Here is a 16,397-nt window from a genome sequence, read left to right on the forward strand (position 1 = left end):
GAAGTGACTCTGTAAAAGAAAGTTCTTCAGGCTTCTCAGAAAAATGAGCAACTTTGTGTTTGTTTTAAAGTGCTTTACACTCTCTGACTTTGGTATCATGCACTCAATGTGGTAGAAGAGGAAAATCAAATTTCCTCTCATTGGCCCAGACGCAAAAGCCAATTTTACAGTATACTCCGGCTCTTAAGGGTGAAAGTATTCATATGACAACTTACCTGGGCAGCTCCTGCAGTGGCCACAAATTCATAAAGATATGTTACTGTGTTAGGCTGAGTTAGGGTCTGAAACAGCATTGCACCCTAATGATAGATGTCAGACTTTTGTAAATTGGGTCCAACAGTACAAGTAAAATTATAATTCTACATTCTTAAGGTGCCATCACGACTATTTTACACACATCACATAACAGAAGTGGATCACTTGCTAGAAAATCTCTAACCTTTAGCAGCTAGCCTTCAAAACTCTTAAGTTTTGAAGACTTCAATCTATCTGGGCATCTATGGGCAATTTGAGGTGTTTGGAAACACTAAGGTTCTCTACAGATGGAAATGTGGTTGAAATCAACAGAAATTACCTTCAGCAAGGAGCCTTATACAGATGCAGCCATTCAAAATGGGTGGGGTATTTCGCGGCATACCCCGGTGGGCATGTCGCGGTGTCACGCAGTGTCACGTGGTTAATCGCGCGTCATTTGACGTCATGCCGGAAACTATCCGGCGTCACCTTGTAAAACCGTCAGGGGGAGCTTAACCTCTCATGTACACCATTTGAGCTTTTAATTTTGAACTGTGTATTACAGCATGTTAATCATCAGTCATTAAAATGTTGGTATATTTTATGTAAGCAATATTGCTCAGTTGGACAAAAGTACACAACCTACCTTTATCAGAAATATTTATACATCAAAGCCTATACCGAAGATATTACTAATAGTATTAATAATGGATGACTTTGGACAAGCTGTATACTCAAAGTATAATTTCTTTAGCGCATTTGTACAAGCACTTGGAATCTGTCCAAGCCATACTTTGTCAGGCATTTTGTTTTACTTCAACGGGCATAAAAACTTCCTTGCTTTTAACAGGGCGCTTCATAATTTCTAACTACGAAAATGATTTAAAATGCGACACTTATCATTCAACTAGAGCTCAAAATATCACAAGGATCCTCAAGAGCACAGCAAAGACTGTATTAAAAGATACTTGTATGTATCAACGTTTTCTTTTCCGTATACCAGATTTTATGGAACCACTTCAGAAGGGTGTCAGCCAGTCAGATTCCAGGAATCGGTACTTTAAAGGAAAAATACACACCGGTATTCCATTTCTCCCTAACGATTTTAAGCATTGAAGTATTTAACTAGCATGTGAAATAGCGTGTGAAAAAGTGGTAGTTTTAAGCTTTTCTGCTAATATAATATGGAATCGCGTATCTAAAGAATTTAATAACGATATGATTATATTCGTGTACTGCGACAGGGCTGTGTAGGGCTGTTTCGCCTCCCTCTTCATGCGAGTTCCCCTGTAGCCTTCTGGTCTACATGCCTGACTACCAACTCACGGGTTGTGTGTTCAAATCCAGCTGGTGCTGGACTTTTCTTTTAACAAACATTTCTTCGAAAAAATAGAATAGCGATATTATGGACAATCAATTGACTTTTATATTTCAAAATATCACAACATGATCGATTCTAAGTCATGTTTGATAACAATGAATAGTCACCTTCTTCCCTTCTGGCAGCAGTTCCTGCTTCTATTGTGTGTGTGTGTGTGCAACAGAGTAAATTTTTCTAGAGAAATGGAGGCTGGACAGTATGCGTTACAATATAAACATTTATATTGATTTAAATCGTGTTTTGATTTAAATCGCAAACGCGTGTTTAATTATGTGTTTTTTAATCATAATCAGGCTAATGCATTTCTACATTTCTGTATGAACCAGCTTAGAGGGCTAAAGACAGCTTGTGTTTAAATTGAGTGTAAGGTAATTTATGCTTCTAAAGTCATGGTCAGCATTTATTATTGTACTGTGCTGTAAACTTGTTCTGTGCCTAGTCACATTATTTTATAGCGTTTTTATAGCGTTATCAAATCTGGTGGCGCTGTGTGTTAGTTTCCTGACTCCCATGTCACATGGTCTGTGATTGAATCCCATGGAACTATGACTTTATTTTTTAACAAACATTTCTTTGAAAAAATGAAATGTTTCCCTTGGTCAGAGATTAAATAAAACCTCACTCGCACCAAACAAATTTATATTTCTAAATATCACAACATGATCGAATTTAAGTCTTTTTAATAACAATGAATAGTCACCTATGCGTTACAAAATAAACATTTATATTGATTTGAATCGCGTTTTGATTTAAATCGTAAACGCGTGTTTAAATATATGTGTTTAAAGGTGATATACTGTATAAAAGCGCTGATTCTTATGGAGTGTGTTCCGCCGGGGATTCAAAAAAATTATTTTAAATAAGCTGATAAAGCTTAGACTAACTGTATTCTAAACTGTATTACAACAGCACATTGGACAATGCAACGTAAATTGCAAAAATGCACTTGGAATCTGTCCAAGCCCTCCTACAAAAATTATTTAAACTGCGACACTGATCATTCATCTCTAAATAAACTTTATTTTATATAGCGTTTTAAGCGAATAGGTAATTAGATTGCTCATAAACCTAATCGCTTTTCCTACATAAACACAGCGTGATTGCTCTCTGAAAATGCTTTCCTTTATATTTAGGGTCAGATTTCAACTATAGATCGTATTATTATAAACTTTCTTGGAAAAATGTATTTTATGTAAACCATGTTTGCTATTAATTCATTTAGGGCTAAAATACGTTCATTGTCTTCCAATCGAGTCGAGTTGACATTGGAAGCTTGCCACACCCGGACTGTTAAACCAACGCATTAGCACGTCAAAGCCCATTGAGGGTATTGAGCCAGTATTGGCTTTAGTATTAGCCATGCAGAACATTAGAGTGCCCCTTTTCCATTCAGCGGGTGCCTGAGCCACCGTGTCCTATCTTCTGACAGTCGCCGTTGTGAATGTCTGTAGAGTGTATCTTATTTTTAGTACTATATTTTTGTATAATATTCCCTATTAATCAAACTCTAAGAGTATGTATCGGCTTGTCCCCTCCTCCCGCCCCTCTCTGTGTACAGTGGAGCCTCCTGTCCAGCCAGCACATGTCCACAGACATTCACAACAGCGACATATCATAAAACGTTTGCACATCTAGTTAAATTATTAGTTGTTTTTCAGGAAGTTATAAAAAACACTTGAATTACTTATCCAGTCTCTCGAAATAAAGTTATTTTCAAGCAATGCAACAAACGTCGGGCAATGTGTTTTTTTTAATCCAACATTGACAGCCACATCTTAAATCTTGTCAGTCAGGTCTTTTTTTCTCTATTTGAATTGTGGTTTACACATCGCACGACTTTAAAAGCTAGAAAGACAGGTTTCGATTCACATTAGCTGGCGAGCCTTGTTAACAAAAAAACGAATAATAATGTAACATGCCACTGTTTGTTCATGAACAAAGTTAAACTGAGATTTCCTTAGATACGCAATTTAAAAAAAAATAAAAAAAAATTTGAATCCCCAGCGAAACACATTCCATAAGAATCAGCGCTTTTACAGTATATATCGCCTTTAAAGGTGGCTTCTCAAAACGCTTTACAGGATAAAAACAACAAGAACAGCAACAACAACAATATTGTATTTCATTGCACTTTGAAAACCAAGTAATAACCTAACTATACGTGCAAACGTTTCATATGTTGCTGTTGTGAATGCCTGTGGAGTGTATCTTATTTGCCTTGAATCCTGGTTATCTCTCTCCCCCTCCTCCCTCTCTCCCTCAATTCAATTCAATTCAAGGTGTTTTATTTGCATGACAGATGGGTACAATCAGTGTTGGGTATGTATATTTTGATATTTACACCCGGCGCGGCACCGAGGGAGCGTCTGCATTTATAACTTAGTTTTTAAAATTAGTCAAGCAATATGAAGCATCTCCTTTTACTTTTAAGTCCCTTAAATACATTGAGCACAGTTTTCACTTAAGATTGCTTTTTGATACCATCCTTACACAAAGCAGAAACTTTCCGATGACTTACAGTACAAGTGGAAAGATTACAGATTTTAATAATCTTTAATTTTGTTACGTTATACGTTTTAGGAACGTTTCATCTAAACAAACACCACAAAACTATTCTCGATTGTATTTCTGAATGTTATGTTACACCCACAGTAGTTCACTGCTTTAAATACATCGAATTAAGAAAGTTATGTGTAGCACTTTAGATCTTTTTTTCTGAACCAGGGAAAATCTGATCATGTTTCCCTATATCAATAATAAAAAACTTTATTTTACATATCACCTTTAAAAGTGGTAGTACCTTTTTAGTACTATATTTTTGTATTATATTCCCTATTAATCAAACTCTAAGAGTATGTATCGGCTTGTCAGTCAGGTCTTTTTTCTGTATTTGAATTGTGGTTTACACATCGCACGACTTTAAAAGCTAGAAAGACAGGTTTCGATTCACATTAGCTGGCAAGCCTAGTTAACAAAAAAAAACAGACAATACCCATGGAGGGGGAGGTCAAGCCAGAGAGAGAGTTTTTTACCCTCTGTCTAAAAACCCAAATAACCCGGGGCAGAGACTCCAGGGGGATCATTGCGTGGTACAGAGCAGAGCTCAATCAATTCTTATGGAATGTGTTTTCTTTCTTATTTTTTTCAGCATGGAATACACCTGTTACTTGATTACAGGCAGTATAACCCTGTTCATGCACAAACTGTGACATGTTACATTGATTTGGGTGTCTCCTCTTGCCAGAAAGCTCTAAATTGCATTTTGAGCGTGGTTTTTGACTTTTTTTTAATTGCATTTTGGGCGCGGACAGCACATACAAGGGTTAATGAACTGCGCCAAGAAATTTAAAATAGTATTCTTTAGGTGTGAGGGTAGGAGTGGACCGCAGCAGGCATAATCAGCAAACCAGGAAAACAAAGAACAGGACAGGTGAGATGTGTATCCAGAAAGCGAGTGATCAGAAAAAGGAAATGGTGTCTTTCCCTGGCATTAGCTCATCGGTATGGTGTAAGTTTACCCTTACTTCGTGCGACTGGAAAATAATTTGTGATCGGATGAACAAAATGCTTCGTAGAAGGAGGCGCTCTTTTCCTCTAGTCTAACAGTCTGTCCACAAACAAAACATTCCTGTTAGACAAGAGGAATTGAAAAAAAAAACAATTTTGTCAATAGAAACCGGTGTGTGTATCTCTCTCTGCTGGATGTCCCTCTCACTCTCTGAATGAATAAAAGCATTTTATTTAAAACGTGTTTGCGTTTGTCTGGTATTTAATTTGGTCCCTTTTAACTGTTTTTCGATCTACTGTATTGCTTTGAGATGCCACTTTTAAAGATGATATGTAAAATAAAGTTTTTTATTATTGTTATAGAGAAACATGATCAGATTTTCCCTGGTTCAGAAAAAAAGATCTAAAGTGCTACACATAACTTTCTTAATTCGATGTATTTAAAGCAGTGAACTACCGTAGGTGTAACATAACATTCAGAAATACAATCACGTATTTGACAAATAAAAACTATTACAATCTAATCCTTCCACATTTGATCCCAAAATCCCAAGAAATATACATCTAAATGGGTAGAAAGCTATGCTGAAAGTTAATTAAGATACTTAGAAGACAAAGATACTGTATCAATTTATGTTGCATTAGCCTGATTATGATTAAAAACCCATATAATTAAACACGCGCTTGCGATTTAAATCAGAACACGATTTAAATCAATATAAATGTTTATATTGTAACGCATACTGTCCAGCCTCCATTTCTCTATAAAAATTTACTCTATTGCACACACACACACACAATAGAAGCAGGAAGCAGAAGCAGGGACCGTTGTCAGAAGGGAAGAAGGTGACTATTCATTGTTATCAAAAATGACTTAAAATCGATCATGTTGTGATATTTTGAAATATAAAAGTCAATTGATTGTCCGTAATATCGCTATTCTATTTTGTTTGTTAAAAGAAAAGTCCAGCACCAGCTGGATTTGAACACACAACCCGTGAGTTGGTAGTCAGGCATGTAGACCAGTAGGCTACAGGGGAACTCGCATGAAGAGGGAGGCGAAACAGCCCTACACAGCCCTGTCGCAGTACACAAATATAATCATATCGTTATTAAATTCTTTAGATTCGCGATTCCATATTATATTCCCTATTAATCAAATTCTAAAAGTATGCTTGTTGACTCCGGTATCTCTTTAGTTAAAGACTTCGATGCTTAAAATGTTTAGGGAGAAATGGAATACTGGTGTGTATTTTTTACTTTAAAGTACCAAGACCAGCCATATACAGTACTGTATGTTTATGTTCCAAAATTAATATCGTTTATGGCCTTCACACGTGTTACAGTATGCTCCTATTCTTTTTATGGTCAGCTACTAAGATTTCCCTTCAGTGGTAAAATTCAATATCTACAACGGGCACAGTAAAGATGTTTACTGTACTGTAAATCTTTCTACGACAGACCAACTGACCACGAGTGCCCCTGTCGGTCATTCAAGCACGTACCGCGGTACCCCACATCATCTTGCGTCACGATGCGCGACACCGCAGCCAATTACCTCCAGTACGTGTCTGTACCGCTCACTTTGAATGGCTGCATCTGTATATCTTAGTAGTAGCTCATTTAAATGAAAAATTTGGAAAATATTGTTTTTTCAACTTTCAACTGAAATGTCCAAAAAGGAATAACCATTTACTTCTATCAAAATGCATTACAGTATGTTAGAATATGCCCAATCTTTTGCTAGGCATGTCATTTTTTTAAATAAAAAATGTCCCCCTATGATTGCAATCACAATTGCATTAAATATATATCATTTTAATCATGTCCTAGAACATTCAGCTTTCAGGGGATGAAGACCAGACAGGAATGATCAGTTTGGATCAGATTGTTCTTTTTTATCCAAGTGATATAGCTTGAGATTGAGTAGCAAGCAGGGGCAATATCAAGTTTAGAAACACTGCCCACAACACATTGCCTTACTGGGGTTATTGTACAGTGCTGAAGAATTATATATTGTTCCTTTGCAGATGTACCCTATATTTTTACTGTATCTACCTGTAGAATTAGTCAGATTCTCCCTATAGGCAAAATGTTTTTAACACTCTTCCACATTATTTTGGTCAGTCTTTGTGGTCTATGGTTTGTGTTCTGTTCCACAACTTAACTATTCAATAATGAAAGTTACAGATTTCAAAGAAGTGAGCAATTTATAGATAGTCTCTGCAAGTATGTTACATAACTTTTGTCAGTTTCTGAAACTTTTCAGCCCTAATCCTGAAAATGCTAAAAGATCCACAATTTAAAATGGATAATAACTTTTTGATAAGTCAATATTTTTTTCTTTTCATTAGGAATTTAGAGATGTCCTAGTAACTTGATGCTTAGTTTATCTAATTTAGCTGAGCATGCTATGTGATGAGATGTTTCAGACTGCAGCACCCACATTTAGAAACTAGTGTAACATTTCTGTGAAGGTCTGTGTGATCAAACCAAGCATGACACTCAATTTGGTCTTGACAAGAGACCATTACCACTTGTATACATACTCATATGCACAAATGCAATTTTCATAATTTATTTCTGTCAACTCTTCTCCAGGACAGTGTAATTGATGCCAAGCTTGCAGATCCCTTGAAATCGCAAGGTGCTTTCCACAAGGATGTTGTTGCTATGACACCGAAGGTCAAGAAAATCAATAAGAATTGTTGCCAAGGCAACATGGAAATGAGAGAAATCAACCAACTCAGCAAGGTGCTGATGGAGCTTAATGTGGGGATACAGGAGGCTCTGTCTGCCAAAAGGGCCACTTGGTGCTTATTGGTAAGTTGGTTTGTGCTTTCTCTGTCTCTATTTACTCCATACCAGCACAGCAAGAACACAGAAAAACTGAAGAGAGCTGAAAATCAATAAATATTATATTAGGCAGTGTTTCTGTGAGACATTTCATGGATTAATTATCAGTATTTTCTACACATAAAGGAACAAAATAAAAAATCATACTTTGCTTAATCCTTATTTCATTAACAGCATTTTGTTGGGGCTCCTGTGTTGCAATCCCAGCTGTGCATCAGGACAAAATGAATCATCTGGAACCAGTCAGCTATGTTTCTATGGATTTAATTAACATTGTTTTTTGTTGCTTTTGTATTTTGATTAGTGAAATTAATTATTCCAGAAATAAATGGTTTAGAGTATTTTAAATAGCATGAAAATGTGGCCTTTTTCAGAGTCTTGTAGTGTTCTTTTCATGGGAATGCAAACTGTTTTAATGGTTGGAGAAGATAGAGTGGATGATGTTTTGGGCTATTTTGTTGAGCAGAGGCACTAGGAAGCGATGCATATGTTGTACTGTATTTTGAGTCTTGAAATACTTAACATGTACAGGCCCCTGAAATTAGTAGCCTACAACAGGTTTGATTTTGCTTTGGACTTCAGTGATTAGAGATTAGATTATTTGTTATTTCCCAAAAACATAATATACAAAATGTGTTACTTTTCCACAAGCATGATATACAGCAGTGGTTCTCAAACTGTGGTACGCGTACCTGCAGTGGTATGTGGCGTGCCGCCAGGTGGTACGCCAAATGACCCTGGAACTGTGCTCTGAAAAAATCGGGACGGGTTTTCATATTTTGTATTTTTATACGTGTCGAATACGCAGCCTACATACTATGACACAGTGCGCACTAATACTTCAGTGGACACAAGAGATACTCTGTAATTCTATACTACTCAATAGGAATGCGTGCTACGGACACAAGTGACCAATTGTATTTAAAAAAAGCTACTGTATCTCCAGCAAACAGGGAGAAAGGAGAATGTGCGTGATTTTGGAACAATGCCAACGTTGTAAACACAGGAATGCATAGAAATATGTGCTACGAACGCTGGTAATCTTGTGAGCACAGGAAAGCATGAAAAATAACAGAAAAATATTTAAGAACTGTTCTAAGTTAATTTGAGAAAAATACACCGAGCGTCTCTGTGTTTCTCTCCCATGCGCATGAAATAAATACTTAAAATAAACACTGAAATAAAAACGGAAACGTGGAAAAATGCAAGCTTGCGGATTGCTAAAGCAGGTAAGCCCCACACTATTATGTGTGGAGAAAAAGCTGCTGAACAGCTCGACCTGCTGCCCCCCCTGAAAGACACAGTCATTCATAGAATTATTGAAATGAAGGATTATATCAAAAGTACGCTGACAGAGTGCATTAAGATGAGCAGATGTTTTTCACTGCAATTAGATGAGTCTGTAGTCGATTTGGCCAATTTGCTCGTTTACATTAGATATGAGTTTGAGGGGACGTCCCGTGAGGACTTTCTGTTCTGTAAGCCGCTACCAACAGGAACTACAGGAGAGCACGTATTTCAGCTTCTGAATGAATTTATCGAAGAGAATGGCATCGACTGGATAAAATGTGTCGGAGTTTGTACAGACGATGCTAGAGCAATGACAAGCCGACACAGCGGTGTAGTTGCACGAATTGGAGAGGTTGCTCCAGAAATTAATGGTTTCATTGCAACATCCACCGCAAGACCTTTGCCGTCAAGAAAATGCCTGACAATTTAAAATCTGTTAGACTGTTGTGAATTGTATCAAGGCTCAAAAAATTAATTCACATCTGCTTTGCTCGACTAAACAGGCTCACCCCTCTCACTGAAATGGTGCTTTTTTATTTTTGTGTGTTGTTGTTTTTTTCTGTAAAACACTTTGAGAAGCCACATTTTAATATATCAAACAAAGTTTATTATTTTAATATTTATTATATGTATGTGTGAGTGTGTGTGCACATGCGCTCATGTTGGTCATTGATAATTTCTGGGGTTCCTATGAGATGATGACTTGTAGGTGGTACTTGGATGCTTTGGTTGGATTAGGGGTGGTACTTGGTCCAAAAAGTTTTATAACCACTGATATACAGTAAGTAGCTGCATAGTTAATAAGATACCACTAAATAATCAACATATTTGAGTCATTCTGTGTCAAGTCAACCAGAATCCAGGACCTTGCTTGCCTTGGGGTTTTGATTTTTCTTGTATCTCAGCCTGTTTAATACCTGACCTCTGTCTTCTTCTACAAATATATTATAAACCTTGAAGTGAGAGGTCCTAGTTGAATTTCTAAACATATTTTAATAAGTCCCAAAATGCTGAATAAAACAGCTGAATCAACAACAGTAAAGACCACAACAACCTTAAAAGAATTACATTAAAATAAATGAACAAAAAATTGAATTTTGTGAGGAGATGCAGCAAGAACCACACTAGTTTCCTCTCTGAAGAGCTAGAGTTGATATTGGACAGATACATTTCTATATTTTGTATTTGGTTTGTGATATTTTTAATTTTGGATCTATCTCCGTGTTCCACTCAAGAACTATATGCTAGCTACATCTGATGTGCAAGTATCGACAGGAGTTTGACACCCCCCACTATTTGACTTGTGTGAATGTCTGCTTTTTCCATCATTCAGGAGGATAATATTTAGAACAATCAGAGCTCTTGGATCTGTGCTGTCTCTGTAGAATATGTTCAGAATACGTTGTCCTAATTAATTAAAGTTCAAAAGGAAAATTCAAAAAAGGAATGGGAAAAATCCAATGCCCATCACTCAAGCTTTTATTTTAATCCTTCTGAGTGTTCACTGTCCTCACAGCCTTGTACACCTTCAACTGTGTTGTATCCTTAGGATTTTGAATTCTGTATTAGTGCATGAGGGGCTCCCTCAGTTCATTCAGACAGTAAACCACTCATCCTTGTCCATTAGCCAAGCCTTTGTCCCTCTAAAAATCTTACTAATAAATGTTGTTTTATTGCTTTTAAACCTATGTAGTTTTTTTACAGTTACCACTGAATTGTGTTGTGTTAGAAATACATTTAAGGGACATGGATTTGGGTTAATGGTTGGAAGCATTAAAGGAAGAATGTTACCCTCTACAATGGCTCAGTTTAAAAGGCTATCAGTTGTCTAATAGTCACTAAAGACAGGGATGACTCCACTTGACTGGAAGATTGCTAATGTACCACTCATCCAAACAAGCAATTATAGACCAATAAGTCTTCTATTACATGTAGGATTGTATACTTACTGTAGCTATATTGTTTAAAGTCATGCCCTGGCTTATATATTACAAAACAGCATCCTTGGATCCATTAGTTAGCTAATTGATAGCTCATACCTAAACAAGCTATATGCCAGAATCCCTTCTCTCTAAAAACGTTCTTATGTTCTTAGGCTAAAGTTTTTTTTATGCTAAAGCCAATAGCCTCATTGGATAAAAATTATTCTCTCTTTATCCTTTGTTATGCTGAGATAGTAGGACTCAACGCTGAAGTCGTTGAAGGCCATGCTGGTCCACTGCAGGTCAACAGTAAATCTGTTTTTGGTTTAGAAAAGCAAGCCTGTCCTTAATAACACAAATTTTAAAGTTTAATGGGCACTAGAACTAAGCATTGTAATGGGCCGCCATATGGAATCAATTTGTTTCTTGGTTTTTCAGGAAGAAAGAATATTACATGGTACCATATACAATAATACACAAATATGAGCAATTATCAAGGCATTAAAGTCTTGTTATCTAAGTAAACTGTATAAATCCAGCAATAAAATAAAAACAGGAATAAAGGAGTAGTAAAAAGGAAACCAGAGATATGGAAAGATAAACGAAGGAAAGAAAAGAAATAAAAAAAAGGGAAGCCACAGTCTTCAAGGACATTCATATGTCTGCAAACTCTTAAAGCAGTTTAAAAAGGGCTACCAGGCAGAATATAATTGTGCAGTTGAGCCACAAAAGGAAAACCTATATTTTTCAGAGTGGAGAAAGTACATCACATCCCTTACCCAGTGAGTGAAGGTGGGTGCAACCGGTTGTTTCCAAAAAAGCTAAATCAAACGTCTCTCTGGTAAAGTGGAGAAGACAGTATAGTGGAATACATCTGGGAAATAACACCTCCAACACCTGGAGCTAATTTAAGCATAAAATCAATAGAGTCTGAAGAGAGAGCAGGGAAATTTGGCACATGGTTTCAGATAAAGTGTTGAATCTGAAGGTGACAAAAAAAAGTTTGATTTGGGTAACTTAAATTTTCTCGATAGCTGTTCAAACAAGGCTATATTTCTTCATAAGGTTCAAATCCTAAATCCTGTTCACATAAGAAATTCACAGTAGCCAGTGTAGTGCAATCCAGAGACAGTACAGTGGAATACATCTGGGAAATGACACCTCCAACACCTGGAGCTAATTTAAGCATAAAATCAAATCAATAGATGAGTCTGGAGGAAGACCAGAGAAATTTGGTACATGGTTTCAGATAGTGTTGAATCTGAAGGTGACAAAAAAGAAAGTTTGATTTAAGTAACAAATTTGCTGGATAGCTGTTCAAACAAGGCTAAATTTCTTCAGACACTTCAAATCCTAAATCATGTTCACATAGGACTTTCATAGTAGCCAGTGTAGTGCAATCCAGAGATAATATAGTGGAACACATCTGGGAAATGACACCTCCAACACTTGGAGTTCATTTAAGCATAACATCAATAGAGTCTTGAGAGAGAGCAGGGAAATTTGGCACTTGGTTTCGGATAAAGTGTTGAATTTGAGGATAACAAAAAAAAAAGTGTGATCTGGGTAACTTAAATTTGCTGGATAGCTGTTCAAGAAGGCAAAGCAACATCAATAAATACTGTAGGTCTGCAAGATGTTAACACCTCTATTGCTTCATAGGAGGAATACCTGGTCTATAACAGAAGGAGGGAACAAATGGTTTACATGGAGAAGAGCACAAACATTGAAGGACTGAAATCCAAAGTGTTCCCTAAATAGAATTCTAAGTAAATAAATAAATCCTAAGAGACCACCTACCAGGGGATTAGTACTAAATTGAGAAACTGAGAGAGGAAGGAAGAAGCATAACAGCACAGGTAGTGACGAGGAAGAGCAGGATCTTTTGGTAGATATTAGAAATTGAGATTTTTCTGATATCTACCAAAATAATAGAGGGACTACCTTCTATATTGGCTAAAGGATTTTAAAAGAAGTTAGAAAAAAGTATGTAGGTACTTGTCCTTAGTTCAGCGAATGTGAGTGCTGTTTTTCAATTTGTCATACAAGCTCATCTCTATAGTGTGTGTAGGTTTAATCTTGCAGTCCCTATGCATTGTAGTTTATGTTGTGCATTACACAGCACACACCACTTATGTAAGTGAAGCAGTCCAGCTCAATCTTTCTATTTTATTGTTCATGTTTTGAGAAAATGAAACTAATTTGCTTTCCCATGCATGTCAGCCCAGTGGATTAAAGGCTTTGACATGCAGTACTGTGACAGCCTTCAATTTACACACCCTTGTCTTTCCTTGTAATTTAACAGAAACTGATATTGTACCATATTCTGTATAGTAAATCCATTTTCTCAGTTTGTTTTATGAAAAGTACATCTTTCTCAGCCAAGTAAGCAATTCATGACATATCATTTGTCATGAAGAAAAATAAGACAATATTAAGAATATATAAAATGGCTAATGCTCTCATCTTGATGTTAGATTAACATGATTTATAGTAATTCAGATGCGGTGATATACAGAGCTATATTTCTGTTCTTCTGTGTTTGTTATGTAAAATTGAAACACCTGCATCAGCATTGGCTGTGCTGGGCAATAATAGTTACCAGTATTGTTAGAATGTGAATGGTTTATGGTACTGCCTATCATAAAAAGGCAATACAAATATCACTGCTCTTATCCTACCCTGGAATATCACAACATGTGTTGTGTTCAACACCTGATGTTCAAATTCAGTTTTACCATCAAGTCATGCTGCAACTCAGACACCACTCTGCCTGAACAGGGACTGAGTGAAGATGTCTGAATAATTCCCATAGCAAAATTAGACCATTGCGGTACATTTGGATCATGGCCTTTCTGCTCATTTTTCTTTTGTCTACACATTTGTTTTACTGTCCTTGGTACACTAATTCATGTCTAGCATCCTTCAGTTTAGTGGGACACAAAACACTCAAATTCAGACACGTCATTTTTGCATTCTACAGGAGACCCACACAGTCACGGTTAATGAGAGTGAGTGGGAAAGGCATGTGAAGAGAAAGGGCTATTTCTGTAATGGCGGGGGTGGCTTTTTTAATTTCTGAATGTTTTGGAATACTTAGTTTTTTCACTAGCAGTAATTGTCAGTGGGAGGATTTTTATGAGGAGGGCTGGTTAATAAGTGAATGCATGTTCTTTAAGGTAAACTATAAAATTATGTGAATGTTTTTATCCAGGTGTTCAGTCAGTTTTACAAATTTGATTTGCATATTAAATGCATGGTTTATCTATAAGTGATGTGTATATATATGTGGTGGTTAAGAAGCAAATGTTCATATACTGTAGCTTACTTTTAAGAATGTCCATCACAGGGCAGGCACACAGACAAACACACACTTTCACCTAGGGCCAATTTTTATAGAAGCCAGATTACCCACCAGTAAGTTTTTGGACTGTGAAAACTGGAGGAAATCCATGCAGATATAAGGAGAACAAGACTAAAGTCGTGTTCTTGGCACCTCCTATCAAATATGTCAAGCCAATGCAGTACACTGTCTGTGAATGGCTTGCTACTTGAATTTCAATCGAAATTGAAGAACTTGGAAGTGATATGTGATCCAGGCTTCACATTTGACCCACATGTTCAAAGAATTGTAAAAAAATCATTCTTCCATCTCAAATATATCACCAGACTATGTCCTGTGTTGTCTCTGACTGTAGCTGAAAATCTTGTCAACACATTTGTCTTTCCAGAATTGATTACTACAACACCCTACTCACCAGGGTATCTTAATCCACACTGAACAACACTGTTCATGTTTAAGTGATTGCATTACACTTGTGCTGGAATCCTTGCACTGACTTCCTATCAGGTTTTGTATCAACTTCAAAATACCCTTCCTCACCTCTAAGGATCTTTATTGCTTACCACCTCCACACCAATCTGATTTACTATCTTTTTACTCCTCAGTTTACAACCTTCATTTGTCTAACTCTGGTCTCCTGTTAATCCTCAAAGCTCATCTACATACTATGGGTGACAGGGCCTTCTCCTGTTCTGCCCCAGAGCTCTGGAATTCTATCCCCAGTAATATCAGAGAGTCACTTTCCCTGAGCTCATTCAAATTCAGACTCAAAACTGTGTTCTTCAGAAAAGTTTTTATTTAATTAGTTCTTTGTCTTCCTTTTGCTCCACAGATAATATCCCTGGTCTGGAATTGAACCCAGGGACCTAGCTCTGCAGCAGTGCTAGCCACTGTGCCTTTTTGCCATTCTAACCTAGATAAATTAAATGCAATTAGATTAGTTATTTTCTCAGAATTGAAATAAGTCATAAGTAATTATTTATTTAATAGTTAAAAGTACGTACATATCTCACTATAACTAATGTTTGAAATAAACAGTACATATTCATTTATTACAATATTGGTTTAAATGTATTAAGATAGTTAACAGTAACAGAATTGCTAAACAATATAGTATAGTAGATATAAGTCTATCGATTTTAAATCGATAGCTGCAGCAGTCACATTTTTGTGCTGCTGAATTCTAACAAAAAGCATTGCAGTTTAAGTTGACAGCAGCAAACCTGTACAAATGCAATGACACACAAACTGACATTTGATTACAATCCCATCTTGTAACTTATATGAGTTATTTTTCTTTTATGGCTGTTTTCATGTATTATTTTTAACCTGGAGTAAACATTTGAAAACCGACTTTGGAATTAGATATCTAGATGTTTAGATGTTTTTGGTGTTTAGTGTTATGAAACGTTCAGAATGAATTAATATTCATATTGTCACAATATATAGCCACTATTTATTTTTTAAACCAAAAAAACACCATAACCCTTTGTTCTTTGTAAAATACATGTACAGTATATGCTTGCTTCTCTGGTCAAACTTGGGATTGTCCCGCTTATGAAGCAAAACAGCCATCTGTAGCTGCTATCTTTGAATTAAGTTACGAAAAGCTTAACAAATTAGTATTCAAATTTTAAACAATTTATTGCCCTGTATATACAGTGTACTGTATAGTAAAATATGTTAAACATATCAGAGAAGTCAGTATAACCCTATTTTTTTCTTTTTTTTACTTAAAGACTAGGCCATACAAAAAATACATGTTTTATGCTAAAAATAGGAGATATAAATTTGTGTTAAGTATCAAACTGTATGTGCTTCGTATTCTCATGTTTCTTCTCAGGTGCGGAATATTGATTTGGAA

General features: G+C 36.3%; 1 protein-coding gene across 2 annotated transcripts in view; it reads left to right on the top strand.

Annotated features, from left to right (window-relative positions):
• Positions 1 to 16,397, top strand: part of tedc1 (tubulin epsilon and delta complex 1) — a 70,593-nt gene that overhangs the window by 50,392 nt on the left and 3,804 nt on the right. The window contains exon 7 of one of the 2 annotated variants that reach the window (XM_015351154.2): positions 7,724 to 7,945. The exons of the other annotated variant lie outside the window; for it this stretch is intronic. Within the exon in view, the coding sequence (XP_015206640.1) occupies positions 7,724 to 7,945 (222 nt within the window). The remainder of the gene's footprint in view (positions 1 to 7,723; positions 7,946 to 16,397) is intronic. 2 annotated transcript variants of the gene reach the window in all.

This window comes from Lepisosteus oculatus, chromosome 8 (genome assembly GCF_040954835.1).
Source record: "Lepisosteus oculatus isolate fLepOcu1 chromosome 8, fLepOcu1.hap2, whole genome shotgun sequence".
NCBI lineage: Eukaryota > Metazoa > Chordata > Actinopteri > Semionotiformes > Lepisosteidae > Lepisosteus > Lepisosteus oculatus.